This window comes from Miniopterus schreibersii (genome assembly GCF_964146895.1).
Source record: "Miniopterus schreibersii genome assembly, chromosome: 7".
In the NCBI taxonomy this organism is placed as follows: Eukaryota; Metazoa; Chordata; class Mammalia; order Chiroptera; family Miniopteridae; genus Miniopterus; species Miniopterus schreibersii.
The window spans coordinates 76,489,732-76,507,732 of NC_138108.1; the positions used below are offsets into that span (position 1 = coordinate 76,489,732).

At 34.0% G+C, this 18,001-nt stretch overlaps 1 protein-coding gene across 5 annotated transcripts in view; it reads left to right on the plus strand.

Annotated features, from left to right (window-relative positions):
• Positions 1-18,001, plus strand: part of PTPN4 (protein tyrosine phosphatase non-receptor type 4) — a 183,245-nt gene that overhangs the window by 91,419 nt on the left and 73,825 nt on the right. For all 5 annotated transcript variants that reach the window (XM_081141862.1, XM_081141859.1, XM_081141860.1 and 2 more), the window contains 2 exons: positions 6,801-6,864; positions 10,550-10,722. In XM_081141862.1, coding sequence (XP_080997988.1) covers positions 6,801-6,864; positions 10,550-10,722 — 237 coding nt within the window. The remainder of the gene's footprint in view (positions 1-6,800; positions 6,865-10,549; positions 10,723-18,001) is intronic.

Below are 18,001 nucleotides of genomic sequence, written 5' to 3' on the forward strand. Positions count from 1 at the left end.
CTCCCTCCCTCTTTCTGAAATCAATAAAGATATAAAAAAATAAAAATTTAAAAAATAAATATAAAAGAATGTTATGAACAGATTTGAATATCATGAATACATTCACAACCTAGATTAAAAGGGGAAATTCCTGGAAAGACTAAATGAACAAAAGTAACGGAAGAAATAAAAAACTCAAATACTATGTCATCAATTTAACTCTTTTGTGAATTCTATCCAACATTTAAGGTAAAAGTAATACCAATCTTACATAATGTCTTTTAGAAAATAAGGGAGGAAGGAACACATTCCAACTAATTATTATCTTAATCCTAGCACCAAAGACCTCACAAGAAAAGTTACTTATGAACATAGATGCAGAAATCCTTAATAAAACTTTACCAAATTGAATTCAACAGTATATAAAAACAATAATTCATTGTGACCAAATAATTCATTGTGACCAAATTCATTATTCCAGGAATATAAGGATGCTTTAACATGTGAAAATCAGTATATTTAGCTTTATTATTATAATGAAGAAAAACCATGATTGTTTCAGTAGATGCAGAAAAAAATTTGACAAAATTAAACATCTATTCATGATTTTTTAAATTTAACTTAATATATATAAGAACATACATATATTCTGATTAAGACATATATGGAAAATCTGTTAAACACCTTGCCGACCAGTTACTAGTATATACGTGTTTCTGTGTCTAATGTTGCTAATCTGTCACGAGATAACTTGTATCTGCACTTACATTAATTTAAGTAATTTTAAACACCTTGCTGACCAAAGTAGCTGGCTGCACCGGTGATTTCTGGCTTGAAATAGTCGATCAGCAAGGTTTAATATGCTAAATGGTCAAAGTGTCAGTGCTTTTTATGTAAGTAAGATCAGGAAAAAGCATGCTTACTCTCTCTGCTTCAGCTTTGTTACATAGGTCCTAACTAGCATAATAAGGCAAGGATATGAAATAAAAGGCAAACAGATTGAAAAGAAAAAAAAACAAAACTGCTTTATTTGCAGATACTAATGCATATGTAGATTGGCTGAAAATAAAGAAAATGATAGGGCATGTAAATACATGGAACTAGTACTCATAAGAAGGCTGGTGTGGCTATATTAACGTACAATGTTCCAACCAATTCGTGAAACTTTTGCAGTTTCTTACAAACTTAAACATACCCCTACCATGTGATTGAGCCATTCTATTTTATAATTTTTACCCAAGAGAAAGCAAATGTGTTTATAAAGACTTGTATAGAAATTTTCATATCAACTTTATTTGTAATAGCCAAAACTAGAATAAACATAAATGTACATTATGCAGTGAGCAGATAAACCAGTTGTGATATATCAATAGAATGGAATAGTCCTCACCAAGAAAGAGAATTACTGAAAAACAAAGCAATATGGATGAGTCTCTAAGTAGTTAAGCAGACTTAAAAGGAGACAGATAAAGATGAGTAATACTGTATGATTCCATTCATATAAATTCTAGAAAATGCTAACTAACCTATAGTGATGGAAAGCTGATCAGCTGTTACCTTGGGGTAGGGTGGGTGAGGGGGATTACAATGGCAGAAGGAATCTTTTGGATATGATGGATATAGTTACTCTCTTGATTGTGATGATGATTGAACAAATATATACATAAAAATGTCACATCAGATTGTACACTTAAAATATGTACAGTTCATTGAATGTCAAATTATATTTAATAAAATGGTTTTCAAAAGGGGAGGGAAATAAACATCATAATGATAAAAGTAACCAAGAATAATTTTTATTATTTTAGTGAAAATAATAAAAAACAATTACATAGTTGCCATTCTAGGAGAACCGCACAAAACTTTGGACAAATAGAAAGTAAAAAATGTTATGATAGCCCGGCCGGGCGTGGCTAAGTGGTTGAGCGTCGACCTAGGATCCAGGCGATCAGGGTTCGATTCCCCATCAGGGCACATGCCTGGGTTGCGGGCTGCAGCCGATCAGTGACTCTCTCATCATTGATGTTTCTGTCTGTCTATCTCCCTCTCCCTTCCTCTCTTTGAAATCAATAAAGATATATTTTTTTTAAAAATGTTATGATAGAGATAGATGCAGATATGTCAGTTATTACTAAAATCATAAATGTATTGAGCCTAAAATTATAAGACATAGATTATGAAACTTCATTTTATATAGATTTACTGATGTATATATTGTGTACATACCATATGTTCGCTTTTTAAAGTATAAAATAATGATTTTTAACTTATTTACAGAGTACATCACCACCATAACCTAATTTTGAAGCATTTTATTGCTCTCAAAAGATATTTTATAACCATTAGAAGTCATTTTCCATCCCCTCTTCTGCCTGCCTTTCCCCGTCCTACCCCTAGCTCTAGACAACCATTAATCTACATTTCCCAGGTTTGGGATGTTCTATGCTTTCTTCAGATAAGCTCTCTGCCCCCTTATCCCTCTTCTTCTAGAACCCTAGTTATTCTAATATTTATCTTTTTATGGAATCTCTTAGCTCACATAGGCTTTCATTGATCTTTTAAATCTCTGTTTCTTCTGCTGAGGGCTTCTTGAATGGGTAGTGCTATAAGTCATAAATATTCAAACTTAGAATTACCATGAAAATATTTAGATGATTGGGCCAGGATCCCACAGCAAGTTTTGTTAAGTAAGGTTGAATCTCTTGGCCTCAAGACTTTTAGGTCTGAGGTTAAAAAAAATTTGAATATTACTATAAGGAGGCAAAACTATTTGATTATGCTAATGAAGCTTTGAGAACTCCCTTCTTATAGCATTATAGGAGTTGCATATAAGAAGAAAGGCAACGTAGAAAGGTAAAATTTTAAAATCTTTTTATGTTTTTTATTTTTTTAAAAAATATATATCTTTATTGATTTCAGAGAGAAGAAAAGAGAGGGAGAGGGAGAGAGATAGAAACACCAACGATGAGAGAGTCATTGATCAGCTGCCTCCTGCACGCCCCTGACTGGGGGTCGAGCCCGCAACCTGGGCATGTGCCCTGACTGGGAATCGAACCCCAATTTCCTGGATCCTAGGTCGACACTCAACCGCTTAGCCATGCCTGGCTGGGCGAAAAATCTTTGTTTTTTAATATTAAACTAAAAAATTTTAGAATCATTGCATAAGACCTTGGCATCTTACATTTTCCTCCAAATGTTGTTTATAGTTTTTGTTTGTTAATTTGTTTAATTTTTTAAGACTTTTTTTAGGGCAGCTTTAGATTCACAACAAAATTGAGAGGAAGATACAGAGATTTCCATATGTTCCCTCCCCCCACACCTTCATAGCCTCCCCCATTAATGACACTCACCATAGTGGTGCATTGTTTACCAATGATGAAACTTATATTGACACATCATAATCACCCAGAGTCCATAGTTTACATTGGTGTTTACTCTTGGTGTTATACATTTTATGGCTTTGGACAAATATATAATGATATATCCATCATTATACTATCATAGAGAACTTTCACTGCCTAAGAATCCTCTGTGCTCTGCCTAATCATCTCCCCACCTACCCTTATCACCCACTTATCTCTTTACTTTCTCCATAGTTTTGCCTTTTCCAGAATGTCACATAGTTGGAATCATATAGTTTATAGCCTTTTCAGATTGGTTTCTTTAACTTAGTGATATGCATTTACTTTTTATCTGTATCTTGGCTTGATACATCATTTCTTTTTAGAGCTGAGTAATGTTCCATTATTTGGATGTACCATGGTTTGTTCATTCATTCACCTACTGAAAGACATTTTGGTACCTTCCAAGTTTTGGCAGTTACGAATAAGAGTGCTGTTAACATCCATGTGCAGATTTTTGTGTGGACATAAGTTCCCAGTTCCTTTGGTTAAATGCCAAGGAGTGCAATTTCTAGATGATAATGGTACAAGTATACTTAGTTTTGGAAGAAACTGCCAAATGGTCTTCCGAAGTGTGTGTACCATTTTGCATTCCCACCAAAACGAATGAGAGTTCCTGCCTCTTGAATCATATCCTTGTCAGGATTTTGATATTGTCAGTATTCTGGATTTTGGTCAGTCTGTAGGTGTGTAGTGCTATCTTATTGTTTTAATTTGCATTTCCCTGTTGACATATGATGAGTATCTTTTCCTGTGTGTATTTGCCAGTTGTAGATCTTCTTTGGTGAGGTCTCTGTTAAGGACTTTGGTTTATTTTTTATTGGGTTGTTTTGTTGAATTTGAAGAGTTTTTTGTGTATTTTGGAGGATAGTCCTTTATAAGATGTGTCTTTTACAAATATTTTTTCCTAGTCTGTGGCTTGTTTTCTAATTTATTGCCTTTCACAGAGAAGTTTTTATTTTTAATGAATTCAAGTTTATCAGTTATTTTATGAATCATGTTTTTGGTGTTATATCTGTAAGGGCATCCCCATACCCAGTGTCATCTAGATTTTTTCCAATGTTATATCTAGGAGTTTTATAGTTTTACATTTTATATTTAAGTCTCTTATATTTAAGATCCATTTTTAGTTAAGTTTTGTGAAGGGTGTAAGGTCTTTGTCTAAATTTATTTTGTTTGCCCATGTAGATGTTCAGTTGTTCCAGCACCATTTGTTGAAGAGACTGACTTTTCTTAATTGCATTGCCTTTGCTCCTTTCTCAAAGATCATTTGACTATATTTATGGAGTTCTGTTTCTGAGTTCTCTATTCTGTATCCTTGATCTGCTTTGTCTATTCTTTCACCAATACTACACTGTCTTGATTACTATAACTTTTTAGTAAGTTTTGAACTTAGCATCAGTCCTCCACCTTTGTTGTTTTCCTTTAAAATATTGGGTATTATGGGTCTTTTTGCCTCTCCATATAAACTTTAGAATCAGTTTGTCAGTGTCCACAAATTTGGTGAGATTTTGATTGGGATGACATTAAATTTATAAATTAAAGTGGACAGAATTGATAGCTTGACAAACAGTAGTGATTCGTCCTTTCCATGAACTTAGAATATCTTTGTATTTATTTATATCTTATTTGTTTTTGTTCATCAGAGTTTCATAATTTTCTTCATATGGTTCTAGTACATATTTTATAGATTTATACTTTATTTCATTTTGAGGGGTGCTGATGTAAATGGTATTGTGTGTTCAGTTTCAAATTCCACTTGTTCGTTGTTGCTCACTAGGAAAACAGTTGACTTTTGTATGTTAACCTTGTACCCTGAAACCTTACTATCATCACTTATTAGTTCCAGGAGTTTTTTTGTTGATTCTTTTGGATGTTCTACATAGGCAGTCATGTCATCTGTGAACAAAGACAGTTTTATTTGTTCCTTTCCAATCAGTGTATTTTTCATTTCCTTTTCTTGCCTTATTGCATTAGCAAGACTTCCCATATGATATTGAGAAGAAGTGGTTTAAGGGGACATCCATACATTTTACCTGATCTAAGTGAGAAAGCTTCTAGTTGCACGCCACTAAGTATGTTAGCTGCAGGGATTTTGTAGAAAGTATCAAGTTGAGAAAGTTTCCATCTATTCCTCCTTTACTGAGGGTTTTTAGTCATGATAGGTGTTGGATTTTGTCAAATGCCTATTCTGAATGTATTGATGTGATCATAATTTTTTTTCTCTTTTTAGTCTTTTGAGGTGTTGGTTTATATTGATTGATTTTTGAATGTTGAATGAGCCTTGCATTTCTGGGATAAATCCCACCTGGACATTATTAGATTCCATTTGATAATATTTTTTTTAGGATTTTTGAATCTATGGTTATGAGAGATACCATTTTGTAGTTTTCTTGTAAGGCCTTTGTCTAGTTTTGGTATTAGGTTAATGCTGGCCCCATAGAATGACTTTAGAAGTATTCCTTCTGCTTCTGTACTCTGAAAAAGGGACTGTAAAGAATTGGTATAATATCTTACTTAAATGTTTGGTACAGTTCACCAGTAAACACACGTGGGCCTGGTGGCTTTTTTGGGGAAGGTTATTAATTAAATTTCTTTAATAGCTACAGTATTCCCCTCTTATCTCCAGGTGCTTTCCATGTCTTCGGTTATCCATGGTCTAAAAATATTAAATGGGAAAATCCAGAAATAAACAATTCATAAATTTTAACTTGCATGCAGTTCTGAGTAGGGTGATGAAATCTTGAGCTGTGCAGTGCCATCTAGCCAGGGATGTGACTCATCCCTTTTTTTAGCACACTCACTTTGTATATGTTACCTGCCCATTAGTCACTTAGTAGCCCTCTCAGTTATCAGATCTTAGTGTTCATGTTCAAGTAACCCTTATTTTACTTGATAATGGCCCCAAAGTGCAAAAGTTAGTGATGCTAGCAATTTGGATATACCAAAAAGAAGCCATAAATTTCTTCCTTTAAGTGAAAAAGTAAGTTTGTATAGGGAAAAAAAAGTAGCATAGGTAGGGTTTGGTACTGTCTGTGGTTTCAGGCATTCACGGGGGTGTTGAAATGTATCCCCTGCAGATGAAAGGGGACTACTGTATAGGCTCATTTAGATCAAGTAATTCTTCCTATGTGAGTTTTGGCAGATTGTGTCCAAAAAATGGCTCATTTAATTGAAATTATCAAATTTATGGTTATAGACTTCTTCATAGTATTCTTTTATTATGCTTTTAATATCTGGGATTTGTAGTGATGGCTGCCCTTCCATTTCTGATTTTATTGTGTACTCTGTTTTTTTCTTAGTCTGGCTAGAGGCTTATCAATTTTATCACTCTTTTCAAAGCATTATTTTCTTAATTTGCTAATATTTACATCTTTTTTCAGTATTTTAAATACTTCAATTTTATCTCTTTTTATCCAGGTTGAAGATTGTAAAAATTTCATTTAAGTGCAAACAGTTTTTTATTCAACTTAGAAAAGAATTGGTGAGTATTGATCTAATAATTATTAATAGAAATGAAGTCGTAAGAAATGACAGGTCATTCCTGACAATTTTTAGTGCTGGTGAAAGTTATTAATACTGTTGATAACTGCCTTCAGAGTTAATTAATTCACATTTTCTGGCAAAGTGTATTACTTCCCCAGTGTTTCTATGGTTATGATTTAAAGTTGTTCTAGTTACCCATTCTGCTCCCTCTCGAACTTAGAAACTGATCTCAGTCATGATGTTCATTATCAGGCCCCAGAGTCCATTCATGAGGGCAGTAACTGAGCATTTTATATGTTCTTGTTCTTTTTACTACTAAATCTATAGCATTTTCTTTTATATATAAGCTCATTTCATTTTAGGGAACCTGAGTGTTTAGTTTTGTTTCTTGTTCATGAACATATAGTTCACTTCTCCTTTTTTGTAGTGGCAACATCATTTTTATATATTAACTACAACACATTGATATCATGGAAAGGACAGTGTTGGAAAGAATTTTATCATGTAGTTTTCTCTATTTTATCAAATTAAACTAACCTTATTTTTGGACTTACAGTATTTCTTAGAAATCTTGACAAATTAATGCATTTGGTAAATTTCAGGGTGATTGTGTATGTGTAAAATGTATTTGATATCTTAAGAATGTATTTGAATAGGCTGCATTTTATCAGAAGATAGTGATCTACTAAGTCACTATGATTCATCATTTATGCTCACAAAATATGGAAGTTTTTTCCCAACAGTTTTTTTATTGAAATAAGTATACAGATATTAAGTAGATTAATAAGTATGATATAATATGAATATGTAGAACATTACTACCTCCACGGAAGTTTTATTGCTAATGGAGCTGATGCCCATTTGCAGTCATTAACCTTCCCAAAAGGTAAACATTATTCTCATTTGTGTCACTGTGGATTAGTTTGATTACTTTTGGAACTTAAAAGAAATCCTGTAGAATGTTCTTGGGTCTGCTTTCTCTCCCTTAACATTATGAGATTCATCCATGTTGTTGCACATAGCAGTAGTTTGTTCCATTGTGTATGGTGTTCTACTGAATGAATATACCCTAAATTATTTATTCTTATTTATGTTAGTGAACAGTTTTGCCATTTCCAGGTTGTAGCTATTATGATTAATGCTGCTTACAAACATTATTTTACAGGTTTCAGTAAATGTTTAGAGGAATACAATATGATAAATCTTATCTGGAAACTAGAAAACAAACACATATTTTACTTTATATATGGGTAGAAGACAGTAAAGAAGTCAACTTTTCTAATTTGCTTCCCATTATAATATTGTTGTTATTACAAATAATAATAGTTATAGAACCTAACATTTATTGAGGTCTTATTGTGTACCTGGTACTGTATCAATCATTTTCATATCATTTAATCCTCACAACCATTGTCTAAGGTAATGTATCATTAGGAATGAATTTAGCCTCAGGTAAATCAGTATCAAGTCAACTAACAATTGATTAAAGACTACTGGCATACTCTGAAGAATGGTGGCTTGTTAATGTTTTCTCTCTCAAGTCTGTTTCTAAATACCCAAACTTTATAGAATCTACTTACCTCTCTCAGTACCACATTTTATATATCCATTGTTTACAATATGTGTGGGAAATTTTGTTAAATTCCGAATATCATTGGTAGATGGTCAGAATCACATGTAGACTTTTCGAAGTTAAGTGTCAAAAAAGGGAGAACGTAAATGGATCTTAGATTTTGCTTCTACTGCAGTCATACTCTGAGACATTGTCATTTTTCATTGTTTATGATGTGTGGTACCGCATGTAACTGTTTGTTAGTGCATGCAAAGCAACCCTTAAGCATAATTAAGAATTCTCTGGTGATCTAGAAGTGATATTTTAAGCGTATTATCTTCTAACATGGTAATTTAATACTTATACATGGGCATTTTACTGTATTTCAGTTATAGAAAATGTCCTTATGACCTTTTGGTGGGCAAAGATTTCTTTAACAGGACATAGAAGGATAACTACCTTAAAAGGAAAGTTCAATAACTTGAACTGTGTTAAAATTAAGAACTGTATTCATCAAAAGACATCATTAAGAGAGTGAAGTATCACAGAATATGTATATAATACACACACACACACACACGCACACACACACCCACCCTTAGTTGTATATCCAACCTAATCCAAAAATATGCTAGTGGCTTGAACAGATGCTGCAGAAATGAGGATATCCGCAGGCTAGTAACATGAAAAGATGTTGAACCTCACTAATCATCAGGGAAGTACAAATTATAACCAAAATGGATACTTCTTCAGATCCAGCAGGATAGTGTAATAGGAAGATCGGTAAGTCAGTGGTGGATATGTGGAGCGCATACTGCTGGTGGGAGGGTGTATATACATGGATCCAGTTATTTTGGAAAACTGTTGGGGATTCTCTCTAAAGTTGAACACACGCATGTCTTATGACCCAACATCAGAAATGTGCACATGTGTGCATCTGACAACATGCAGGAATATAAATAGCAGCAATATTTATACATAGCCAAACTGAAAACATCAAATGTCTATCAACAATAAATAGATATATAAATAGTGGTATGTTCATATGATAGAATACTATGTAGAATGAAAATGAGCAAATTACTGCTTCACAACTGTATGGATGAATATAGAATCATAATATTCAACAAAAGTCAGACCTAAGGACAAAAGACATATATGTATGATTTCATGTATATAAAGTTCATAAACAAGGTAATCGGTGGAGGGGAGAGCAAGGATATCTCAGAGGTGCTAGAAATTGTCTATTCTTGATCTGGTTGTGGTTAAATGGTTGCATTCATTGTGGGAAAATCAGAGCTGTACACTTATGACATAAGTTCCTCACTGTATATCATTAACTTCAATGAAGCTATTTAAGTAGTCATTTCTGCCATACTTATAGAGAAAAATTAAAGAAATGCTCCTATTGTGTTGCTACTTATTTTAAAATTTGAGTTTCATAATAGTGTTTAGAAGTGCTGAATATTTTTATCTATTTATTTAGCATGTAGACAGATTTGTAAGCCTAGACATATTGTTAAAAGATGTGATGATATATCTTAATTTTTAATTTATGGGCCAGGATTATATTTTGAAACAGAATTCTATATAGCTAGTAAGTTTTGAAAAAGATATATCAGTTTTTAAACTTATTTCTAACTATGTTCTAAAGTAAAACTCCTAAGAGTTACAACATTACTGAATGAGGCTTGTATTTTACAAATCTTTAAATTTATTTTGCTACTTTTTTTATTAGATAACAAAAAAACAAACACAAACTAGAGTGATTAGTGTAAGGCTAGAATATTTACTTATAAAAAGTAAGTGAGCCCTAGCTGATTTTGCTCAGTGGTTAGAGTGTCGGCCTGAAGACTGAAGGGTCCCAGGTTTGATTTCAGCCAAGGGCACGTACCTTGGTTGCAGGCTCGATCCCCGGCTCTGGTCGGGGCATGTGCGGGAGGCAACCAATCAGTGTGTCTGTCTCACATCTTTCTTTCTCTCTCCCTCTCTCTCCCTCTCCCCCTTCCACTCTCTCTGAAGAGCAATGGAAAAAATATCCTCGAGTGAGGATTTAAAAAAAAGTAAGCGAAATGGAACATTAGATCTTAATATTTTCCTGGTATTCTCTGCTTTTTGTTATTTATTACAGCATGAATCTAGAGAAACCTTATTGGGATTTAATATGGTGAACTACAGAGCATGCAAAAATTTGTGGAAAGCATGTGTAGAACATCACACATTCTTCCGTTTGGACAGACCACTTCCACCTCAAAAGAATTTTTTTGCACATTATTTTACATTAGGTTCAAAATTCCGGTACTGGTAAGTACTGCTTATGCATTAATGCTGTATTGCTAGATTTTTCCTCCCTTTAAATTAAAGGTATAGTTTATTGAACTATAGAATTATTACACATACATACCCACTGAATCAAAATCTCCATGTCTATTTCAGCAAAAAGTTCTGTAGGTTCTTGTGAGAAACTTGTTCCATTGACTTAATTTATTTCATTAGTTCCTAAAGTAAATCCACGATATTTAATTGTTTATATTCTAGAACTGTCATAATTTCCACTTTTTTTATTAAATATTTACAAGAAAACTTCTTTGTTCCAAAACACCTTTATTTTATTTGTAACTATCTTCTGCATAAGCATACTGTTACTTTGCTTTGTTATGTGTGAATTGTCAAACCCTTTATTGTAAAGAGTTCAAAACAGTTGTTGTACAAGATCAGATTTAATCATTGAACAATAGCCCCGGGTTCCTTTTCCTAAAATTGTCGTATTATTTATTTGTGATAGCTTTTATTTTTTTCCTGAAGGCAACAATCTTTGGGAGATAACTAACCAGAAAAAATAACAGCATAAAGCTTAGTACAAGATATTCCATTTAAAATACGTGCCCCTTTCCCCCCTCAAAAGAAATTGGTAAAAGTAGCCAAAAAATTCAGTAGCAACACAAATAGAATTAGGAAAATTTTTACCACAAAAAAGGCACAGCAGATTTTTAAGTGGCTTAGTGTCATGTTTAACTCCTCTAACACCTTCCTAAAAGCAATATTGGGAAAAGTAAGGTAGTGGTACTTGCAAATTCAGAGGTAAATAGAGTATTAGATCAATGGTGAAAGTCAAGAAAAAATTTAAAAAGCATTATTGCCCGGCCGGGCGTGGCTCAGCGGTGGAGCGTCGACCTAGGATCCAGGCGATCAGGGTTCGATTCCCGGTCAGGGCACATGCCTGGGTTGTGGGCTCAATCAATGACTCTCTCATCATTGATGTTTCTGTCTCTCCTTCTCCTTTCCTCTCTCTGAAATCAATAAAGATATATTTAAAAAATAATAATAATAAAATAAAATAAGCATTATCTATTGATACTCCATCTCAGCAAAAACAAAAGAAATCTCCAATGAGAGAACAGTACAGACCATAAAGGTACTCCCTTAATAAACTTAATTCCTAACTAAGCAATGCTCCCAAGTTATTGTAACAGGCTACACTTATCTCTAGCAGAAATCTTTCCTCCTCTGTCCTTGAAAATACTACAGACACATAAATAATACACACACCATTTTACTTAGCAACAAAGAAATGAATGGAATATAGTAACCAGCCTTCAACTATAATTCAAACAGATCTCAGATAAGGTGAGAAAAAATCAAGGAATTTACCCAAACTATGCCATAGCAGACAGAATCTAATCATGATGACTGCAAATATAAAAGACAGTTAAAGAAACCAGTTTGGGAGAAAATCATCACTGAATTAGAATGAAATTTCTACCATAAACATTGTTCTTAAAAAAAAAAAGCTTGAGAACTTCGTTTAAAAAAAGAAAATATTGGTAGGGAGGAGAGCAGCACCTGTCATTCAGCCTGTTTTTGCCCTTGGGGGAATATGGGCCGAGGATTAGCAGATACTGCATTTCTAAACAGCTTTATTACGGTATAATTGACATACAATACGCCACCATATTCAAAGTTTTAAATTGATGTTTGGAGATACATAGATATAGATATAGATATAGATATAGATATAGATATAGATATAGATATAGATATAGATATAGATATATAGATATACCTCCATTAATCCAGCACCACTCAGCAAGCACATCCACCCAAAATGTTCCCCCAGGCCCTTCTATAACCATTTTCTCCCCCTCTTTTTTTATCCCCATGCAACCACCAGCTTTATATATATTTTATATATACATATATGTAAGTGGTTTGTTTTTCTAGGGCTTTATGTGAATTTAAGCAGGTATATTACATATTCTTTTTAGTATGGCCTCTTTTACTAAGCATAATTATTCTAAAATTTATCTGTGTTGTGGCCTGTATTGATGGTTCATTTTTTTTTTATCATGGAGTAGTGTTCCATTGTATAGATACACTACAATTTGTTTTTTTCATTCACTTGATTATGGATATAAAGTGGGTTTCCCCACTTGGGTTGTTTCCAAGTTTGGGCTATTACAAATAAAGCTGCTGTGAACATTCATGTGGAAATATTTGTGTGGATGTTTGCTGTAACTTCCCTTGATTGAATACCTAGGAGTGGAATAGGCAGATCATGTGGTTGAGGTATGTTTAACTTTGGAGAAACCACCAGTCATTTTTTCAAAGGAGTTTGTACCCACCTGCACTGTGTGAGAGTTCCACCCAGCACATTCTCTCCAATATATATTATCTTTTCATTTTACTAGTGTATCTGAAGAGCACATAATTTTGATGAAGTTCAGTTTGCCAATTTGTTCTTTTATGGGCCTTCTTTAGATACGATATCTAAGAAATCTTTGTCTAACCCCAGGTCACAAAGATTTATTTCTGTTTTCTTCTGTGAGTTTTGTAGTTTTAGCTCTTAACATTTAGGTCTGTGATTAATTTGAAATAATTTTGGCATATGGTGTGAAGTACGGATTGATGTTTGTTAGGGTTTTTGTTTGTTTGCTTTTGTTTTTGCATATGGATATCCAGTTGTACCAGCACGATTCATTGAAAAGATTACCCTTTTTTCCACTGACTTGCCTTTGCACTGTTGCTGAAAATCAATAGTTCATATGTGTGTGTTGACTTATTTCTGGACTTATATATAATAAGTCTTAAATTTAGTAGTATTAGTCCTCCAACTTTGTTTTTTTATTATTTTCATTTTCGATTATTTCTCTTCTAAATTTTTTTCTTATTGTTTATATTTTTTCTTTTTTATTCTGTTTTACTATTTTTTTCTTTTAGAAGCAAAGCATTTTTTCTTTTCAGTTTCTTTATATGATGAATGACATTGATTGAGTTTCGAGTGTTAAACCGACCCTACATTCCAGAGATAAACCCCACTTTGTCATATTTTACCCTTTTAGTATATTTTTATATTCAATTTGCTAAAATTTTGTTTAGAATTTTGGCATTCCTGTTCATGCAGGATATTGTTCTGTAGTTTTCTAGTAAATGTCACTGTCGGGTTTGGGTGTTAGGGTTTTGGCCTCATTACATGAGTTGGGAAGTATTCCTCATTTTCAACTTTCTAGAAGAGTTTCTGTAGTGATGATATTATTCCTTTTGAAATGTTTGATAGAATTTACCAGTTCATCCATCTAGGGCAGAAGTTTTATTTGTAGGAAACTTTTTTGAACAACACATTCAAATTCTTTATTAGCTATAAAGCAGTTCAGGATTTCTCTTTCTTCCTGAGCAAACTTTAGTAGGTTGTTTTTAAGAAATTTAGTCTATTTCATCTAAGTTGTTGAATTTTGACATAAAGTTTATAATATTCCCATTATCTTTTTACTATCTCTAGAATCTGTAGAAATGTCCTTTCTGTCATTCTTGATATATTGATAATGTGTTTTTTCGTTTCTTCCTGATTAGTTTTGTTAGAGATTTATCAGTTTGGATTAAATTTTTTTTTAAACATATCTTTATTGATTTCAGAGAGAGGAAAGGAGGGAGAGAGAGATAGAAACATCAATGATGAGAGAGTCATTGATCGGCTGCCTAGCCCGCAGCCTGGGCATGTGCCCTGACCGGGAATCGAACCCCGATCTCCTGGATCCTAGGTCAGTGCTCAACCGCTGAGCCACACCTGGCCGGGCAAATATTTTTAAATACTGAATAACAAAACTTTTATACAGCCCTGGCCAGTGTGGCTCAGTTGGTTGAGCACTGTCCCATGCCCTGAGTGGTTGCTGGTTCGATTCTGGGTCAGGGCACATGCCCTGGCACGGCTTGATCACCATTGTGGGGGACGTGCAAGAGGCAGCCGACCAATGGTTTTCTCTCTCTTTCTCCCTTTTTTCCTCTCTCTCTCAAATCAATAAAAATAATTAAGATAGCTCAAGGAGAATCTTGGTAAAAATAAGAATGACGGTTAAAGCCTTTAAATATAGAACAAATTTTTGATCACTGTAAGAATTATGACTATGGGATAGAATTGAAATATTATATAAACTTCAACCAAGTTAAAGTAAGTAGTAGTATAACTAAGAAAACAAGAGGAAGCAAGGACTAATGAAAGTATGAGAATCCATGTTAACAAAAATTAAACGTTAATATACCAACTCCTTAAGGTTTTCCTAACATTTTTTCTTTTTTATTTAAAGGGAAATTATTTTAATATTGTTTTCATTAAAAGTGGCACATATAACCCTGGCCGGTGTAGCTCAGTGGTTAGAGCATCAGCCTAAATACTGCAGGGTCTCGGGTTTGATTCCTGGTCAAGGGCACATACCTGGGTTGCAGGTTCAATCCTGGCCCCACGTTGGTGCTGTGCAGGAGACAACCAATTGGTGTGTTTCTTTCTCTTTCTCTCCTCTCCCCCTCCCTGCTTCCCTCCCTTCCACTCTCTCTAAAAAAAAATAAAGTCGATGGAAAAATACCCTCTTGTGAGGATTAACCAAAAAAACAAAACAAAAAACGTGGCACATGTAGCATAATCACATTGTAATAGAATTATGTCCGTATTTGTAGCCTTTTCTATGTATATATAGAGTTTAAGAATAATTTTACCTGCTTACAATGGAGATTATTTTTTAGGGTTAGGATTATGGCTCTTGTTGGGTGGATTTTTTTACTCTCTTTGTTATGCTTTTCCATATTGTTTGAATTACTTATAATCCTGTATTCTTTTACCAGTTGTTATTTTTTTATTGAAAAGCTAAAATTTTACTGTCAGAATATAGTATTCTTTGATTTTGGTACTGTTTTGCATTTTGATCAGTAATCCTGAACCCCTAAAGGTTAATATCCAAAAATTTTTTTTAATCCTCACCTGAGGATATTTTTTCCATTGCTTTTCAGAGAGAATAGAAAGGGGTTGGGGAGGGGACAGAAACATCAATGTGAGAGAGACACATCTATTGGTTGCCTCCCACACGCACCCCGACCTGGGCTGGGGATGGAGTCTGCAACTGAGGTACATGCCCTTGGCGAGAATGGAACCTGGGACCCTTCAGTCCAGGGGCTGATGCTCTAACCACTGAGACAAACAGGCTAGGGCAATATCCAAAATTTTTAAAGAACTCATACAACTCAACACCAAAAAAAAATCCAATTAAAAAGTGCATAGAGGACCTGAATAAACATTACTCCAAAGAGGACATACAGATGGCCAACAGACATATGAAAATAAGCTCAACATTGCTAATCATCAGAAAAATGCAAATTAAAACCTCACACCTGTCAGAATGGCCACCTTCAATAAATCAACAAGCAACAAGTGCTGGTGAGGATGTGGGAAAAGGGAACCCTGTGTACTACTGGTGGGAGTGCAGACTGGTGCAGCCACTATGGAAAACAGTATGGAGGTTCCTCAAATAATTAAAAATGAAACTGCCTTAGGACCCAATTTTACTTTGGGTATATATCTGAAGAAACCCAAAACACTTAGTCGAAAGAATATATGCACCCCTATATTTACCACAGTGTTATTTATAATACCCAAGGTATGGAATCAACCCAGGTATCCTTCAGTAGATGAGTGGATAAAAGAATGGTGGTACATATATACAATGCAATATTACTCAGCCATGAAAAAAGAATGAAATCTTACCTTTGCAACAGCGTGGATGGACCTAGAGAGTATTATGCTAAGTGAAATAAATCAAAGACAGATACTATATGATTTCACTTATATGTGGAATCTAAAGAGCAAAATCAACAACCAAACAAAATCGGAACAGACTTATAGATAACAGAGAACAGACTGATGGTTGCCAGATGGGAGAGAGTTTGGGGGGCTGGGTGGAAAAGGTGAAGGGATTAAGAAGTACAAATTGGTGATCACAAAGTAGTTACAGGATGTAATATACAGCATAGGGAACATATCCAATAATGATTCCAGGTGGGTACTTGAAATTTTGGGAGTGGGAACCACTTTGTTAAATACATGATTGTCTAACCATTGTGCTGTACACCTGAAACTAAAACAAAATAATATTGAATGTAAACTTTACTTGAAAAATTATTAATATTAATAATAATGTTAAAGCCCTAAAGAATAATAATATGGATAATATCAAATATAAACCTGTAATTGTTCCTTCATTTCATGTCTATCTTTATGAAATTCAACTTGTTAATCCAGCCTTTTGAGTAATAGTGTCCCACTTGAATCCACTTTACTAGAGAATTAATTTATCAGTCAGGGAAATAAAAAAGCCCTTTTGATTTTTAAAATAAAAGCAATTTAATTGAGAGAATTGATTACATAGATGTTAGGCTGGAAAAGCAAAAGGGAGGAGGAAGGTTTTTGGAGAAGCAAATAGGAAGAATGGGGTAATGGATCAGGGTTAGAGCTTGTGTTACTTCCGTGCCGGAGTCTGCAAGCTGCACAGGCTACTACTCTGTTAGAGCCACTGTCATAGTCCTGGATCTGCCAGAGAAGTGCTGCTTTGGTCAGAATGGTACCATCTACAAGGTGCTGTTTATCACTGTGTCTTATCCCCACTGTTGTTTCAGCAGCTACCGTCATGTGCCAAGTCTCCTGCTTTTGACTTGGTTGTCTTTCTAATCTCCCACCAGAAAAAAAGCAGAACCTAACTGAAAGCCAACTTGCAAAGGAACCTAGAAAATAGTTTGTTGACTCTAGCCTCCTATAAAACTTAGCAGAACACAGAAGGATGGGATTGAGGCCTATGATAGTTCAGTTAGCATTAAATTAAATTAGTGTATATGTTAACCATATATATTACAATTGTAAAAATTAAGTTTTATGTTTGTAGTCTAAAGAACTTAAGAAACACTACCAAAGCACATTTTAATCATCAGAATGATTAAATAATTTTGTAAATGAGGTAGGAATGGCAGCATGACAAATTTTATCTGGACAAAGTCCTACCCCAGAAGGGTATACATTAAGTAAATGTTTTTCCCCTCATAATAAGCAGTGGTTGGGAATACTAGAACTATTGTAATACTTACAATGTTGAAGTACTACTCAGACTGAGAGATGGAAGTTGGAATATCAGAGGATTTATTCTTCCACCAACCTCCTTATACACACACCCTTATTATCTCTTGTTCCAAACTATCCAGGGGATTAAAATTATTGTTCTAAGTGGAAATAGAAAACAGTGGTAAATCTTCATTGCATACCTTGTTCATAGTT